This window comes from Leptodactylus fuscus, chromosome 6, assembly GCF_031893055.1.
Source record: "Leptodactylus fuscus isolate aLepFus1 chromosome 6, aLepFus1.hap2, whole genome shotgun sequence".
Lineage (NCBI taxonomy): Eukaryota > Metazoa > Chordata > Amphibia > Anura > Leptodactylidae > Leptodactylus > Leptodactylus fuscus.
In genome coordinates this window covers 155,888,884-155,905,825 of record NC_134270.1, presented here as the reverse complement: position 1 = coordinate 155,905,825, position 16,942 = coordinate 155,888,884, and the positions used below count along the sequence as shown (strand labels likewise).

The 16,942-nt window shown below is 42.6% G+C and overlaps 1 protein-coding gene across 3 annotated transcripts in view; it reads right to left on the bottom strand.

The window, feature by feature from the left end:
* Positions 1-16,942, bottom strand: part of NECTIN1 (nectin cell adhesion molecule 1) — a 183,493-nt gene that overhangs the window by 10,982 nt on the left and 155,569 nt on the right. For all 3 annotated transcript variants that reach the window (XM_075277722.1, XM_075277724.1, XM_075277725.1), the window contains exons 6-8: positions 14,854-15,001; positions 7,023-7,110; positions 5,111-5,221 (exon numbers count right to left, since the gene is read on the bottom strand). In XM_075277722.1, coding sequence (XP_075133823.1) covers positions 5,111-5,221; positions 7,023-7,110; positions 14,854-15,001 — 347 coding nt within the window. The remainder of the gene's footprint in view (positions 1-5,110; positions 5,222-7,022; positions 7,111-14,853; positions 15,002-16,942) is intronic.

The window sequence follows — 16,942 nt, the reverse complement described above, 5'->3', positions numbered from 1 at the left end:
TTTTCCTCCATTTTTGAAGTAATTTTACAGAATGGATTACACGACCGGGATGATTAAAAACTAAAAATAAATCACGCTTCACTACAAGGCGGACTTGCGTTGCTGGAACGCGCTGGAATTTTCCCTCCTCTCATCGCACCTTGCACGAGAAACGAGAGTGATGACGTGACTCGCGCTGTTGTTTTCTTTTTAAGTGCGGTGAGGCGAGTTACTTAAATTACAACATTTGTTTTGAATTTAGACAGTAATTAATATACGTAAAATACTTCCTAAAAGAATTTTAATTACAAATACAAAATACTGAATAAAAAAAAGTGTTTTAATTACCAAATACAAATACCTGACAAGTATTTTAAACACTATTTTAATTACTTGTATTTTAAATACTCCCGAACACTGCCGAGCAGGGCGCTTCCAGTGGTGTAACTACCGCCATAGCAGCAGAGGCAGCTGCCACAGTGCCATTAGGGGCCCGGTGACAGCCGCTACCACTGCTATCATTATACTCGGGGGTCTATTCGGATCCCCGAATATAATGATCGGCGGACCTGGAGAGGTAAGAAACATAAAAAACACTGTTACTTATCTCTCCGCGATCCTGGCCAGTCCTCCTTCCTTGTTGTCTGACGTCACATGAACCCGGCCTGCGTTCTGGGTCATGTGACGTCCGACGTCATTGAACAAGGATGGCAGTGGAGGCTGACAACTTAGTAGCCGGGGGACAGGTAAGAAACAGAGTTTTTTATGTTTTTATTCCCCCGAGTCTCCGATTATTATACTCTGGGGTCTGAAAAGACCCCAGAGTATAATAATTGTTTATGGGTGTCCACAGTGGGACATAATACTGTGTGCAGGAGCCACTATGGGGGATAATAGTGTGTGCAGGGGCCACTATGGGGGATAATACTGTGTGCAGGGGCCACTATGGGGGATAATACTGTGTGCAGGGGCCACTATGGGGGATAATACTGTGTGCAGGAGCCACTATGGGGGATAATAGTGTGTGCAGGGGCCACTATGGGGAATAATACTGTTTGCAGGGGCCACTATGGGGGATAATACTGTGTGCAGGGGCCACTATGGGGACATAATACTGTGTGCAGGGGCCACTATGGGGGATAATACTGTGTGCAGGAGCCACTATGGGGGATAATAGTGTGTGCAGGGGCCACTATGGGGGATAATACTGTGTGCAGGGGCCACTATGGGGGATAATACTGTGTGCAGGGGCCACTATGGGGGATAATACTGTGTGCAGGGGCCACTATGGGGGATAATACTGTGTGCAGGGGCCACTATGGGGAATAATACTGTTTGCAGGGGCCACTATGGGGGATAATACTGTGTGCAGGGGCCACTATGGGGACATAATACTGTGTGCAGGGGCCACTATGGGGAATAATACTGTTTGCAGGGGCCACTATGGGGGATAATACTGTGTGCAGGAGCCACTATGGGGGATAATACTGTTTGCAGGGGCCACTATGGGGGATAATAGTGTGTGCAGGGGCCACTATGGGGGATAATACTATGTGCAGGGGCCACTATGGGGGATAATAGTGTGTGCAGGGGCCCGTAAGGGACATAATACTGTGTGTAGGGGCCACTATGGGGTATAATACTGTGTGCAGGGGCCACTATGGGGGATAATACTGTGTGCAGGGGCCACTATGGGGGATAATACTGTGTGTAGGGGCCACTATGGGGGATAATACTGTGTGTAGGGGCCACTATGGGGGATAATACTGTGTGTAGGGGCCACTATGGGGGATAATACTGTGTGCAGGGGCCACTATGGGGGATAATACTGTGTGTAGGGGCCACTATGGGGGATAATACTGTGTGTAGGGGCCACTATGGGGGATAATACTGTGTCTAGGGGCCACTATGGGGGATAATACTGTGTGCAGGGGCCACTATGGGGGATAATAGAACGTGCAGGAATGCGTAGGAGGGGGTCGTCGAGGTCTTCGGCGTCGGTGGGGGGGCCCCGTGTCAAAAGTTCGCCACAGGGCCCCGCCATTCCTAGTTATGCCACTGGGCGCTCCCGAAAAGAAATATCCATCACTGCCTCCCATTGAAAACAATGAGGGGTAGATTCCGGTTTGTAATTTGGAGCTGATTCATTGTCAAATTCAGATACAAATCCCGTCGTATACGCTATATTAACTAGTCCTAACATAAAATCTCCATTTCTTAACTTAATTCTTACAGTCTCCTAAAGTGATAACACCGCAGCGCGCTGACATGGCTCTTGGCCATATCTAATGGGGCGATTTCTAATATCTTATTTTTTCCAAAGGTTATCTAGATCGGCTGCACACGATTCACTTTGGAACCAGACAATCCACTTAGACATCGGAGAAAATGTTAATTTCTATATAAAGAGCAATGACAGGAGCCGGGCAGATCCATGAGAAGAATTCCAATAGAAGAGAGATGATGTACAGTAATTTCTTCAGAATCAGATATGTATTCATCTGGAAAAACACGTATTTATCGGCTGTCATACTGATAATACATGTCACTCAGCTCCATGAAGGAGAGATTACACACTGACAAACAGTGATACTAATAGCCTGCAGTTGACAGAAGAAAATGTAATCTCTGACACAAACCTAGCCACATTGGCGGAGATAAACATGCTATTCTGTTGGGGATTTGACAAAATGTCTGCAGTCAGAATATTTTCATTGCTTTTATTATTCCAGAGAAATCGATTCAGAGAAGCTTTTATATGGGACAACCTGGTTATCCAAAAGGTGGCAGAGGTTTTGACTTTTTGGGTCTGTAGACCTTTTCTGCAACAAAGGAACCGCAGGCTGAGCCTTGTGATGGAGACGTCGAGACCCTGAGCCAAATAGTCATTGCCGGAACAAAGAACATATCAGAAACATCGCATTCTTCCTTTCCGAAATAAAAGAACAGAATTTTAATAACGTATGTTTGTCCTGTTAGGAGCCTTATATTACATAGTGGCCAATATATTCTAGGACGTAGAAGGGGTTACTAAACTTTTTCCCCCCGTAAATTTATAGTAAAGGTGAAGATAACAAAGTTTGTAATATACTTTAGTAAAGAAAAATGCTTCTTTCTTTAGGATTTCCTTCCTTCTGCCACTTTTGTACAATAAAAGTCTATGGAGAGGGGAGGGAGAGAAGAGGGGGAGCTCCTCAAGGCATAGCAACACCTGTACTATAGAGAGACATTTCTCTTCTATTGACAGAAATGCCTCAATCAAGCGGCAGAAAGGAAGAGGAATTTGGGGTGGTCTTCTGCCTTAAAGAAGACCTTTCAAGTCCCCGGACTGCATGCGTCTATTGCACTGTACTGTGAGAAGGGGCGTTCCTTACCGCCCGCCCCCTACTCCTGACAGTACTTGTCCATAGACGAATACTGGGGGGTGTTCCTCACTGCTCCACATCACCGCTGGGTGGTAAGGAATGCCTCCTCTCACAATACACGGCAATAGACACTACTGTGAGGAAGGGCGTTCCTGACTGACTGTCTGAAATGCTCTTCTGACTCTGAAGAGCTACGTTACCGGCACCGATAGCTCTTCAGCGGGGGAACGGAACGGTAAAGCCGAATTCAGCGCACTGTCGGCCTTGTATTATACCGCATGCGCCCGCGGACGTGAAAGGTTCTCTTTAAATTCCTCTCCACTTCCCCCTTCTGCCATTGCTTTCACTCAACAATGAATGGGCATTTCTTATGTCATGGGTTCTGCGGCTAAATCAGAATAAAGGGCACTTATTTTTTCAGTGTCCTGTTTAAATTTCTATAGGGCAGAATTTGGTTCTGATTTTAAAGTGGAATCTGCTTGAAAATCAGCACAAAATACCCCTTTGTGAACATACCCTAATTATGTAGATGGCTTCATATCTCTGCGTCTCTCCTTCTCTCCCTTCCCCTCTCCATAGACTTCATTGTAAACTGACACTGCTTGTGCACGGAGTACAGACCAGAATCCCTCAGATAAGAATCTCCCTTCCCCTCTCCATAGACTTTATTGTAAACTGACACAGCTCATGCACGGAGTACAGACCAGAATCCCTGAGACACGGAGTAATGACAGTGATAATAGTTAAAGGCACAGGAAATGAAGAATACTGCAAAGTTTATTCCCTTTACCTACACTATTGATTTACTTTACTCACGCTTTAAGCCGTGCCCCCAAAATTCCCAGAAAACATCCACAAACTGTCTACTTTGGGATATTTTTTTACAAACCTGCTCCCTTAACCTTGGTTCACATTTGCGTTTGGTAATCCGTTTGGGGAGTCCGCATGGGGACCGCCTCCCCCGAACGGACAATCGAACGTATTTGCACTTGGAACCCATACACTATAATGGGGTCCGTGTGCTTGCCGCAAGATCTCCTCATGGAACATGTGTTCAGAAAAGTATATTGTGAAGTACTTTCCTGTCCGCATGTTCCCTGTGGAGATCTCGCGGCAAGCACATGGACCCCATTACAGTCTATGGGGTCCATGTGCTTTCACTGCACACCGCTTGCAAATGCGTTCAGTAGCCCATTCGGACTCCCCGAACAGATTACCGATGCAGATGTGAATGAGGCCTTAGTGACTGGGCACAACCTTTTCCTGGAACTATTGACAATTTGGATATGGAGGGGGCTGTAAGTAGCTATGGATGTACACTTTTCTTTTGAATGTATATTCACGCGAAGCAGATTTACAAAAATTGCCATGACTGTCCCATTCATAAGAATGGGGCTTGCAGGAAACCATGCACATGCTGCAGAGCCAACCCCATTTGGATGAACAGAACCGAATTGGAATTTTTTATAAAAATGTGCCACATGCGAACATAAATATACCCTAACAGTATAGTACAAGTACTTCCCAATGATAAACCATATATATATCTATATACAGTATATACACTATATATATATATATATATATATATATATATATATATATATATATATATACATATATAATACCAGGTCACTATATATATATATATATATATATATATATATATATATATATATATACATATATATTACCAGGTCAGTTCTTCTTCAATATTATTATGTACTGTATATGTCTATATAATCATATTCATACTAAGGTCTTACCCTTTGGTCGCAGTAGGGGGCGTTGTCCGATGCCGACATATCGTAATATGGAGTTTGTATTGGCAATGTTATAATCTCCTCCTCTGCTTTGACGGGATCTAAGTGCACAACCTGTAGGGTTAATGACATATATAAACACATGTCCAGGCCAACACTTCATACGCTATAGCTTTGATGTCGGCCGCATCTTGATCATAGTTTTGATAAGCACTTCACAAGCCGAGGAATTTATCTTCTGCTTTGATCACATTTTATTATTTTGTTATGTCTCGGTTAAAGCAAGATTATTTTTTAACTCTTTTCTATATATAAACTGCGGCTGTTCACGTCTAGCGTGGACGATGAGAAAAAGGAAAGGAAAAATCTAGAATTGGAGCAGTTTCCCATAGCCCCTGGGGGTAGTGCTGTGTAACATTGAGGAGACCCAGCTGGTATATAGAGTCTTACAGGCAAAGCTCCATGGGAAAATATGCAAATTAGTATTACCCCAGAGAAGAAAACTCTCTTGTACTATTTATAGGTAAATGCCCTGGAAGAATATGTCTGACTCATAAAAGAGCCTTCGAGCATTAGTACAGTAGTAATATTAGCTATTCAGCCCGAATTGTCAATGCCTTGGCCTTTCCAGTACCGAGGGGGGTGCTAGTTGGCTTAATGAGAACTGGACCTACAGGCAATGCATCATGGGAAAAAGCATGAGTGAGAAATGAAGAAATCTCTAGCACCATCTATAGGTAGTCATCCTGGAAGTCTTTCAATGATGTAAGTGGTTTCTATTGACAACTGCTCAACATCATTATTTGTTAAAGGGGTTATCTAGGGAATTCTATTTTATTTACAAGCACTGATGTTTTTTTTTTTTTAAGCTGGACCTTAGGGTTCCGGGTTCCGGATCTATGGGTGCTGGCAGGCTATAGTACCAGCTACTGTAAGTAGTATAAATCTCTCCTGAAAACTCCTTTAAAGAGGACCTTTCATCAGATCGGGCACAGGCAGTTCTATATACTGCTGGAAAGCTGACAGTGCGCTGAATTCAGCAGACTGTCTGCTTTCCCGATCTGTGCCCCGGGTGAAGAGCTATCGGTCCCGGTATCGTAGGGCTTTACAGTCAGAAGGGCGTTTCTGACACTTAGCCAGGAACGTCCTTCTGCCTCGCGGCGCCTATCGCGCTGTAGAGTGTGAGCGGGGAGGAACGCCCCCTCCCCTCCTGATAATACTCGTCTATGGACGAGCTGTGTGAGTAGAGGGAGGGGGCGTTCCTCCCGGCTCCACAGCACAGCGCGATAGGCGCCGCGAGGCAGAAGGGCGTCCCTGGCTAAGTGTCAGAAACGCCCTTCTGACTGTAAAGCCCTACGATACCGGGACCGATAGCGCTTTACACCGGGCACAGATTGGGAAAGCCGATAGTGCACTGAATTCAGCGTACTGTCAGCTTTCCAGCAGTATATAAAACTGCATGTGCCCGATCTGATGAAAGGTCCTCTTTAAAAATAAGGCATCAATTTTAGGATTTACTCTTTTGTTCTTACAGGCCGGGGCCCTACTGGTCGGATTTGCTCGCTGTGGAAACGCCGCAGGAAAATTGCAGCGTTTACAGTAACGGCAAAGTGGATGGGATTCTAGCGAATCCTATGTACACTTTCCCGTAAAAACCACAGTGCAGATACGCCGACCGTTTTTGGAAATCACAGCATTTTAATTAGATCTACAAAACACCAGCGGTTTCCCCATAGATAAAATTGGAACAGAAAGCCCACAGAGGAAAACTCTGGGAACTTTCTGTCTAAAGCGCTGCGGGAAGAACCGCAATGCGTTGCCACCACGTTGTACCCTTATGAATGAGTTGGGTTTACCCTCTGACTTCCATTTCTCTAGATGAACCAAGTTTCGAGATACTGGTTTGCTCAAATACCTGAATATCATGAGCTGTTAGATGTGTCTTCATCTCGGATTTCTTCTTTGGTGGAGGAGCTGGTTTATGGGATGGCGGGAGATCTACCCTAAAAGTAAGAACATAGGACATGTCTTGAAAAATGGAAATTATATCTGCAAGTGTCCATTCTGTTGGATGAATTGGTTATATGGTGCGATATCATGTAACTTAGAGCAACCAAATGCAAGTCTAATGCCATACAATTCAGGTAGCTGTCGGTGTTCATAGAAAGACAATATGAAAGAACTTTTTTAAAAAATTTTATGCAGATTGTGAGCACAATGTACATTTGCTCTTTTCTATTTGTATGTCTTTGTAGAATGGGAGGAAATCCACACAAACATGGGGAGAACATACAAACTCCTTGCAGATGTGCTTGGTGGGATTTGATCCCAGGACTCCAGTACTGCAAGGCTGCAGTGCTAACCACTGAGCCACCGTGTTGCCCCACAATATGAAGGAACTTTCTTGTCCAGGAAAAAATTGTGGCCCATGTCAAATTTTCCCAAGGCCATCTCTTCAGGGAGAATGTTCTATGAACAGATGAGATAGAAGCAAAAATTTGTAGCAAAAACGCACAATGCTTTGTTAGGCTATGTTCACATGTGCGACGGAGCCTTTACTGCAGAAACCGCCAGAAATTGGCAGACATTTCTCTCTGTCGGTTTCAGTATGAAAATGGTGTACACCCAACGGACCCCGGTATAGTCTATAGTCTGCAAGTAACTGCTGTTTTAAGTGGTCTGCCTCTCCAACGTCCCATGAACTATGAGAGTTGTGCGCAGATATGATCTTAGCCTTAGAGTACGTTCACACTACCATCATTTGCATCCCTTACTCTCATCCATCAAAGATTAAAGCAACAACCTTAATCTGCCATAGAATAACTAATGCAGACTGTAATGTAAAAAACATAATGGAAGAAACAGTTCTGCAGGTATGACTTTTTCTTCCATTGAAAAAGTAAATAAACATGGCGGAAGAAAACTTCCATCATGTTTTTATACATTAGGGAGAATGGGAACAGACGGTGATGGAGGGGGCTCTGTCTGCATCAGTCATTATATCACAGATTCAGTCCCTTTCTCTCATCTTATGATGTATGAAAGGAATGGACTATAATGACAGTAGTGTAAACACATTGTAACCAAGTGTAAAGCATGGTGGAGGGAGCAACATGGTTTGGGGCCCTGTGATCATTATAAGGAGAATGTAAAGCAGTAGTAGCACTCTTTGACCTCTAGCTGGTTTTGGGAATGGTCATGTTAGAGTCTGGACATTAAAGCTTATTTCCAATTCCAAAAAACACTTTCCATAAATGAATATGTGACTATAAGAAACCTTGTTATATATCTTATTAAGGGTAAGTTTACATTTACTGCCTCAGGTTCCGGTCCAAAATATGGGTAGCTGCGACTGGATGCCATTGCAGTGCACTGGCATCCAGTTGCACACTCCGTTCCAGATTTGGCCCAAATAAATGGACCTAGTCGGGGGGGGGAGTGTCTTCAGGTGGATGTCGCAAGGCGAATCCACCTGAAAGAATGAGCATTTTGCTTCTTTTTCCGGAAGCCGGAAGAAATGGCTCCCGGAAAAAAGGACTGACCGGCTCCCATTGATTTCCCATTGGAAATCAATGGGAGCCGTCTATTTGGTCAGGATTTTTGAGTCAAAGGCTGCTGATGTGGAACTGATTTATTCTATACATAGAACATATACATAGAACATTATCTTACTATAGTGGAGTCAAAAGAGCTACAAAGTGTCTGAGCTTATCAGCTGCAGTATGCGTGTCTTTTCCAGCAGCCTCCTCCCTCTCCCCTCTCCATAGACTTCTATGTTTAAAGTAACTCATCATAATAACTGTAGAACAAACCATATTTCTTTAATACAATACATTACAAAGTTTTCTATATTCACCTGCACTATTCATTTACGAAAAGTTGTTCTCTATTTGGAGGTACTTTATAACCCTATGTAGATGCTGTGACGTGAGGGCGGTGCATTAAGGCATCCCAGAAATACAGATAAACTAAGATATATTTCTAAAATTTGTCAACACATAATGTGTCCATATGGCCATAACTTCCTGTTTACTAGTTTGTTTGTTTTTTTGTTTTTTTAATTTAAATTTCTTTTTCTATTTTTTTTTCTATGTTCCATCTCACTGCTCTATATGAGGTTTCTATAACTTCTATCTGTATTTACATTACTAACGTGTTATTACTGATTTCCCGCAGCATCTTCTACACCCGCAGTATAAAGGAAGATGGGCAATATAATGGTTCTGAAGTACGTTTCAATAAATGTCTCTGCAGGACGGCCTCAAACCCACAAGACAAGTAAATTTCATTGATTTTATTCAAGTATGCGAATGGAGTCATGCAATGTTGTATTATGTGTGATAGGATAGTTCTGTGGATGTAAAAAATTATGTGAAATATGAAACTGTATGAAATTTTAAGTCATTTGTACCATAAAAACACATTACATGATGCAAAACATCCTGTTTTTGGACCCTGAATGTCAACTACATGAAGCAAAGTCAGCAACAACCTGGCATTAGAGATATACAGTAGCCTCAGTGTGAAACAAACTCAGCAGGTAATGGAATATACTGGATAATGGAATATACTGGATAATGGAATACACTGGATAATGGAATATACCGGATAATGGAATATACTGGATAATGGAATATACCAGATAAATCAAGAACTTCTTTGGAATTATGTATTGGAGCCAAGCAGTTAAAGGAATGATCCCCTCTTCTGCCATGTCTTAGTTATAGTAAATACTTGTTTTGCCTATGAAATTCTAAAACAATTCTAGAGCCTTTTCTTGGAGCTATGTATTGTGCCGTTCCTGTGTACCAATCAGGGACATATCTTGAGGGGTGCAGGGGGTTCAGTTGCAACGGGGCCCAAGAACCTAAGGGGGCCCATAAGCACTGGCATCAGTATTGAGATTGCATCTTCCAACTGGCCCATAAACCAAGGAGACCCACAGATTACCCAAACCACACTAAGGTGGATTAAACTCCTTAGCACCTGTAACTATCACTATCAAGAATTTGCTGTAGGCATGAGGTAGGGGGTCCCAGACAAATGATTGCACCGGGCCCACCCACAATACTTTAGTTAGGCCACTGGTTACAATGCTTGGGGGCATGCCCCTAATTCAGAGCTGACATTGCAACACTGTGTAGAGACACATCTAGTAGATCACATTTGTGGAAATCTGACACCTGGCACCCGCACAGATCAGCTGGAAGCAGGCAGCTCATTATACTGTGCAGCCGCTGTTCCATCCTATAGACGCTCAGCTCTTGTTCACTGGAATTGGAGCCCAACTGCAGTAGAACAGCATGGTCGACACACAGTATACAGAGCCTTCTGGTTCAAGCTCCATACACTGTGCTGTTGGCGGGGGGACTGGGTGTTCCACCCATATCGATCTGATATTAATGACCTATCCTAACCAAGTGTAGAAAAACCTCTTTTATCAGGATATAGCACAAAACAGTGAGTTGAAGTTAGTGGAGCACCCATCACCATTTCCACCAACTTCAACTTTTTGGAGCATGATTATGTATGCATGTACAAGGCATAAAAAGTGGCAAATTTTTTGTGCAAATGGGGTTTTTGCTCCAAGAATGTGACTTCTTTTTTTTTGCAGAGCTTCCAACACTTTCCCTCTAGGCACACAGTCCAATGGAGGGTGCGCCTCTTATACGACGTAACCGCCAGCATTGGGGTCATGAAGAATGAGATTAATAATTCCAGTCTTCTTAAATCTGCCCCTTTGCATCCTTCAATAGTTGTGATGGGGGACTAGAGAAAAAATTCCAGCTGTTCCAGAATCAATGGGGCGGTACTAAATACTGCAAGGAGCTGGAGTTGGTGGAGATGGCCTTTTGCTCAAGTCGATAATTGGGAAATGTATCTAGACTGGCGTTTCCAACATCTGTCTTCATGTCTATACTCCGCACCCCATTTACGGCGACGTGCCCACCTGCACATAAATCGGGCACTTCCCTCAATGGATTGCACATCTGAACCGCAATCTCTCCCAGCTTATCGCTGGTGTGAATTTCTGCTAGTAAACTGGCCCTGTTTCTTACCAGAAAAGAGGCAAGACTGGGGTAAAAGAAAAAAGTTGCTAAATTTTTGAAAAAAAAAACACAAAAATTTGATTTTTTTTCGTCCTTTGTATGCCAGAAAACTGTCATACAGGGAATAATAAATCTGCCCCATTGATCCCAGTCATTGCTCTGTGTAAAAGCAGATACAATAAAGTGACAAATGATCAGATCCTGCGGCCAAAAATTCATTGTTCTGAGCAGCACATCCCTCCATGTAAACAGGGTGCGCTGCCAACTATGTGCAAACAGGACGGGACTGATCCGTCACATTATCGATCCTTCATCCCATACAGTTTGCAATGGTTGTGTAAAAGGTTCTATAAAACAAATGTTGCGATCGACTTGTTATATCATCCATTGGGGCTGGTTCTGGGCAGAAATCTACTTGTGTAAAAGGACTAGAGTTGCGCAAACCCCTTAAGATTTGTTTCATTTTTGGGTTCGGGTGCCTCAAGTCCAAGGTTTGTTTCAGGTTGAAGAACCGGAAGGGACATTATTATACTCCGGGGTTTCTTCAGACCCCAGGGTATAACAGGTGGAGGCAACTTCTCTCACTTTTTGGGCCTCCTCACGGCATCTGGTGCTTCCTGCGGTGTCCTCGGTGATATCTTGTGCCTAAGATCACCGATGAAGCCGGTGATTGGGCATTCTAAGCGTCATGATGTCATCACTCAGCGTGCCCATGTCACTGCTGTGGCCCAATCACAGGCCAGATGTTGTGAGCATGCCCAAAAATAAATAAATAAATAAATAAAATAAATTAATAAAAATAAATACAAATATAAAACAAAATAAATAAATACAAATAAATTAATAAAAAATAAAATAAATACAAAAAAAAAAAACAAAAAAAAACATAAATTTCAGCTCCCCTGGACCTCCGGCTATTAATTTAAGTGCGGTGGCTATTTTAGTTTATAATTCATAAATGAATAATTTGGGATATTTGGGTCAAACCTGAATCGTAGTGGAGCGGTTCGCCCATCTCTAAGAAGGACCCTTGATGTACATTGCAGTACAAAGTAAGATTGGAACCAAGCCAATATGTGAAGGCGAGTACGGATTTGTTACGTTCCATTCACTGACATTGCTCTACTATTATTAATACTGCTGTAACGCACAAAAACAAATGTCACAAAATTCTCCCGCTAATATGTGCCCTTATACAGTAGTTTTTATTCGAGTACAGAAGACTGTTCTGGGAAAACGCGACAGATATTGACTGGAATGTGGTTAATGGTTTGTAGAAATGATCCATCACACAAAGCCCCGTCTGGAGAGAAGAGCTACAGAGAGGCCGGGGCTTCGTACTCACCCTAAGGCCTGACAGTGGTGTTACACATAATACTATGTATATTGTTGCCCTGTATGCTGTCCCTTCTGCTGCACATGATGTCCTTATATCTGCCATCAGAGAGTCATTTTATGTCTCAATGAGCCCTAACAGATATACACATAACTGGGTCAGCAAAGGATTCTGGGTAACAACAGGACAGGGAAGCTGGGAACTCTGGCTACCAATTTTGGGCTAAGAACCTGACCACGTCTCTGTTTGTGCTGCACAATCAAGAAGCAATTGCATTTGTATTATTTTGCATAAGTAGCTGTATAAGGACTTGTTTTTTTGTGGGATGACTTGTATTTTTTCACTGACACCATTTTTGGGTAACTGTAGTGAGACTACATAAGACTTCTGTTTTGCATTGGGCTTGCGCTTGTCAGTGGAATGCTGACAGGCATCATATTAAGGCTTCCTAAAGGGGTAAAAGGGTTTTCTGATCCTGGCCAATAAAGCTGGAACAAAGCTGTCAATCAGCACCTGGCTCCAGGGATGATTTCATAGGCACGTTGTCTAAGCATGTGAGATCGCTGTCACGTACATCATAATGCTTAATCTAATGAAAACCTGTCTCCAGGACCGAAAAACCCCATGACATCCATCATCTGATAAGCGCTGTCACCCTGAGCATTTTGGTGTATTGTTTATCCAAGTCCTTTTAGCAGTGAAGCAGATTAGGGCATATTAGCCAAGTGGGTGGGGCCTCGGTGTGCTATATGTTATGCAGTAGTACCGCCGACTTGGCTACTAGACCCTAATTTGCATCAACATTAAAATGGCTTATATCTTTAGAATGGCTGAACACCAAACTACTCATGGTGATGGCGTCTATCCGATGATACATGTAATTGGGCTTTTCAGACCTGGTGACTGGTCCCCTTTAAGGCAATCTATATTGTACATTTATATGATTTTGTACTAAAGCGTTCAAAGTATAGAGATAAGATTACCTTTCAAGAATCCATAATATTAAAGCAGTAAAAAAAAATTGCCCTCTCAGTTTGAAAGCCTGTGAGTAGTGTCATGTTACTGAATAACTTCTTGTCATCTTTTTTTGTGAAGTTATGTGCTCCTCTCTGAAGCACTGAACTCCTGTCTGCTCCATTGTTGCACACAATGTTTCCTGTTTCAACAGAAGATCAAGGTTCTTATAGATTTTCATTGTGAGTTAGATCTCCTATGTGAAATACTGTGTGCAACAAAGGAGCAGACAGGAGTCCAGTGCTTCAGAGTGGAGCACATAACTCACATGCTTATAGAGGAGACAGACATCTGTGGAGGATATCATTAATCTTGCATCGTTTTTTTCTGCAAAGCATTGGTGGCCCATTGGTCTCATGTAAACGTTTTCCTCTGTATTACCACATAAAATAACTAGGGTTGAGCCGATCTTGACTTTTCAGGATTGATTTTGAAATCCAATTTCCGATCATTTTTCATTCCAACCCGATCTCGATCCCAATTCGGATCCCAATGCAAGTCAATGGGATTTTTTTACTAATCGGAGATCGGATTTTAAAAACAATCCTATTCACTATACAGCATGGAATCTAACAATTGAACGCTTTAATTCTTAGAATCCACGTGGTGTAGTGATTTTTTTTAATCACTAAGTAGCCAGAGGATTTTTTTTTTAATCCTCTGGCTACTTAGTCCCCCCTGGTGTCCACTTACCTGCAGAGATGGCTGGTCTGGTGCCCCGTGTTCTCGTTCTTCTTCGCCTCGCTGTCCCCTGCCTCCCAGGTTATTAGAGTGTGAGCGGGTACTGGGAGGGGAGACGTGACGTCTCCCCGCCCTGTACCCGCCCACATTCTCCTAAGTCACAAGCCCCGCCTTCTTTCTAGCTCTTTAACGCTAACCTGGGAGGCGGGGGCAGTGAGGCAAAGAAGAACGAGTACACCGGGCACCAAACCAGCCATCTCTGCAGGTAAGTAGCTACTAGCTAGTCTCCCATTAGAATTAATGGACGCAGCGCAGGGGGTTAACGCTGTGTGTCGGCTGCTTCCATTCATTCCTATGGAACCGCAGCGGAACCTTCACACTGAGTATACACTCCGCTCAGAGTACACTCAGTGTGAAGGCTAACATTGTTAGCTTTTCCCACAATGCTTGGCCAGTAGCAAAGCATTGTGGGAAATAGTCACCGATCTTGATCCCACCTAAAAAGATCGTGTTCGGAATTCCAATCGCGATCGTGAAATTTTCTCGATCGCTGATCGGAATCCGATCGTTTCCGAACACGATCGCTCAACCCTAAAAATAACATAACGCTATTTTTTACATAAAGGGTCACATATATGCAGTTAATTGTACAATGTAACACTCACATATCACTGTCTGTGTCAGATCGCTGTTTCTGCTTTTTCCTTCTCACCAGAAATGCACTGACTGCTGCAGTGATGATAAGTAGCGCTGCCACCACACCCCCGAGGATCCCGAGCAGACTTCCGGACAGGCCCTGAGGTAGAGGCTTATCTGAAACAAGCAACATTAGGCACATAGTAAACAAGCCAAATAGTGTCACTCTCCAAAGTTCATCAAATTATTATCACTACCACGTATCCAATGTCATGTCATTTTTCCATGTCATTATCTGTAGTTAAAAAAAACACAATTCCAACTCTTACCACTAAGCCAAAGATAGTTTGTGACTTCTTATCACCTAGAGATGGACCATTAACACATTGGTCTGAAGAAAACCCTATTGACTGCTATGGGACTTTGTGATCTGTGCAGTGGTTATTACACAGAGAGGGGAGTAGATAAGCCTCATAATCCCCTATTGTGACTGGTGGATTCTGTGTTTTATCTACATATACTTGATAACTATGATTATCCACTGTGTGTTGATAAGTGAGATGACTGCTGCAAAGAAATGTCCTAAAGAAAACAGGAAGTTGCAGCATATTATTTGGCTTAGTGGTCAGAGTCAGAGCTGCAGCATAGATAATAACATGGAAAATTTTTAACACTTTACCAAAAATTCTTTAAAAATATGTTTACCATAAAGCATGATTAAAAAAAATAGGCTTTCTTGAAACACAATGAATAAATCTACCCCTCTATTTCTCCGTTCTCTGCAAGCATTGTCCTGTCTCTGAGTTCGAGCTGCAGGTCAGATCTTTGCTGCAGGCCCCAATAGTCCACCTACACACAACCATCAGCCTGTTTACAGCACACAAGTCAGTGTGTTCTGCGTGCACTATATGTCACTTTTATATGACCGTTGTTTTTATTTTTTTGCATGAATAGGACACTAAGTTGAAGTTCTGTCTTATCTGCATTTATTGTGTCGTTGAATGTCATGTACTGGTGTCAGCTATATGAGGCTGGGGAGAGAATGATTATAGGGTTTTCTAATGGCCCCATTGACATGTCTGCCCCATGACTGCTACTTATTGTACAGCTCCGCATGTAAGAACTATAAATATGGATTTCCATATGTATAAAACAGAGACACATCTTTTTCTATAATCTGCATTTATCTTATCTGCTCACTTAGTTTTGTCATACTAGGCTCATCTTGATGTCTTGTCTGGAGGGAAACAAAAGCTCTGCAAATTTTTTATGATGCCCCCACTGGGTCGAGGCCGCACCTCCTATATGTCCTTGTCATGCCCCTGTTTGTGACATGGCCAAGATTATTTTCTGCCCAGGGCTATTTTCCAGGATGTGACTGGCATATACATCGCCCAAGGATTAATAGTTTATTTTTGTTAAGAAACAAAATGAAGTGATTGAAGAAAAGAGAAATCTCAATCCCATCTATATTTAGTGCGATCTTTGCCTTCCAACAATTCTCCTTGGTACTTGCAGGCAGTTTTTGGCAGAACTCAGCAAGGAGGTATGTTCCTGCCATCTTGGAGAACTAAGCACAGATCTCCTGTGGATGTAGATGTAGGTTGGATGTCCAATCCATCTGGCTCTTCATATAACCCAGACAGACTGGATGCTGTTGAGATCAGGGGTATTGCATGTTGAGGCCATACCATCACTCCCAGGGTTCCTTCTCCAAAGAGCAAAGGTCACACCAAATATTGGTTTGATTTGGGCATGCACATTGCTGTAAATTTTGGACACAAGGTGGCACCAAACTAGTGAGTCCATATGTCTACAGTGGATACTTTTTCTTAACATCAATATAATTATTCAGTACAATCTAGACATTGATTATAATAGATAGATGGATGGATGGATGGATGGATAGATAGATAGATAGATAGATAGATAGATAGATAGGAGATAGATAGATAGATAGATAGATAGGAGCTAGATAGATGGATAGATAGATAGATAGATAGATAGATAGATAGATAGGCGATAGATAGATAGATAGATAGATAGATAGATAGATAGATAGGAGATAGATAGATAGATAGATAATAGATAGATAGATAGATAGATAGATAGATAGAT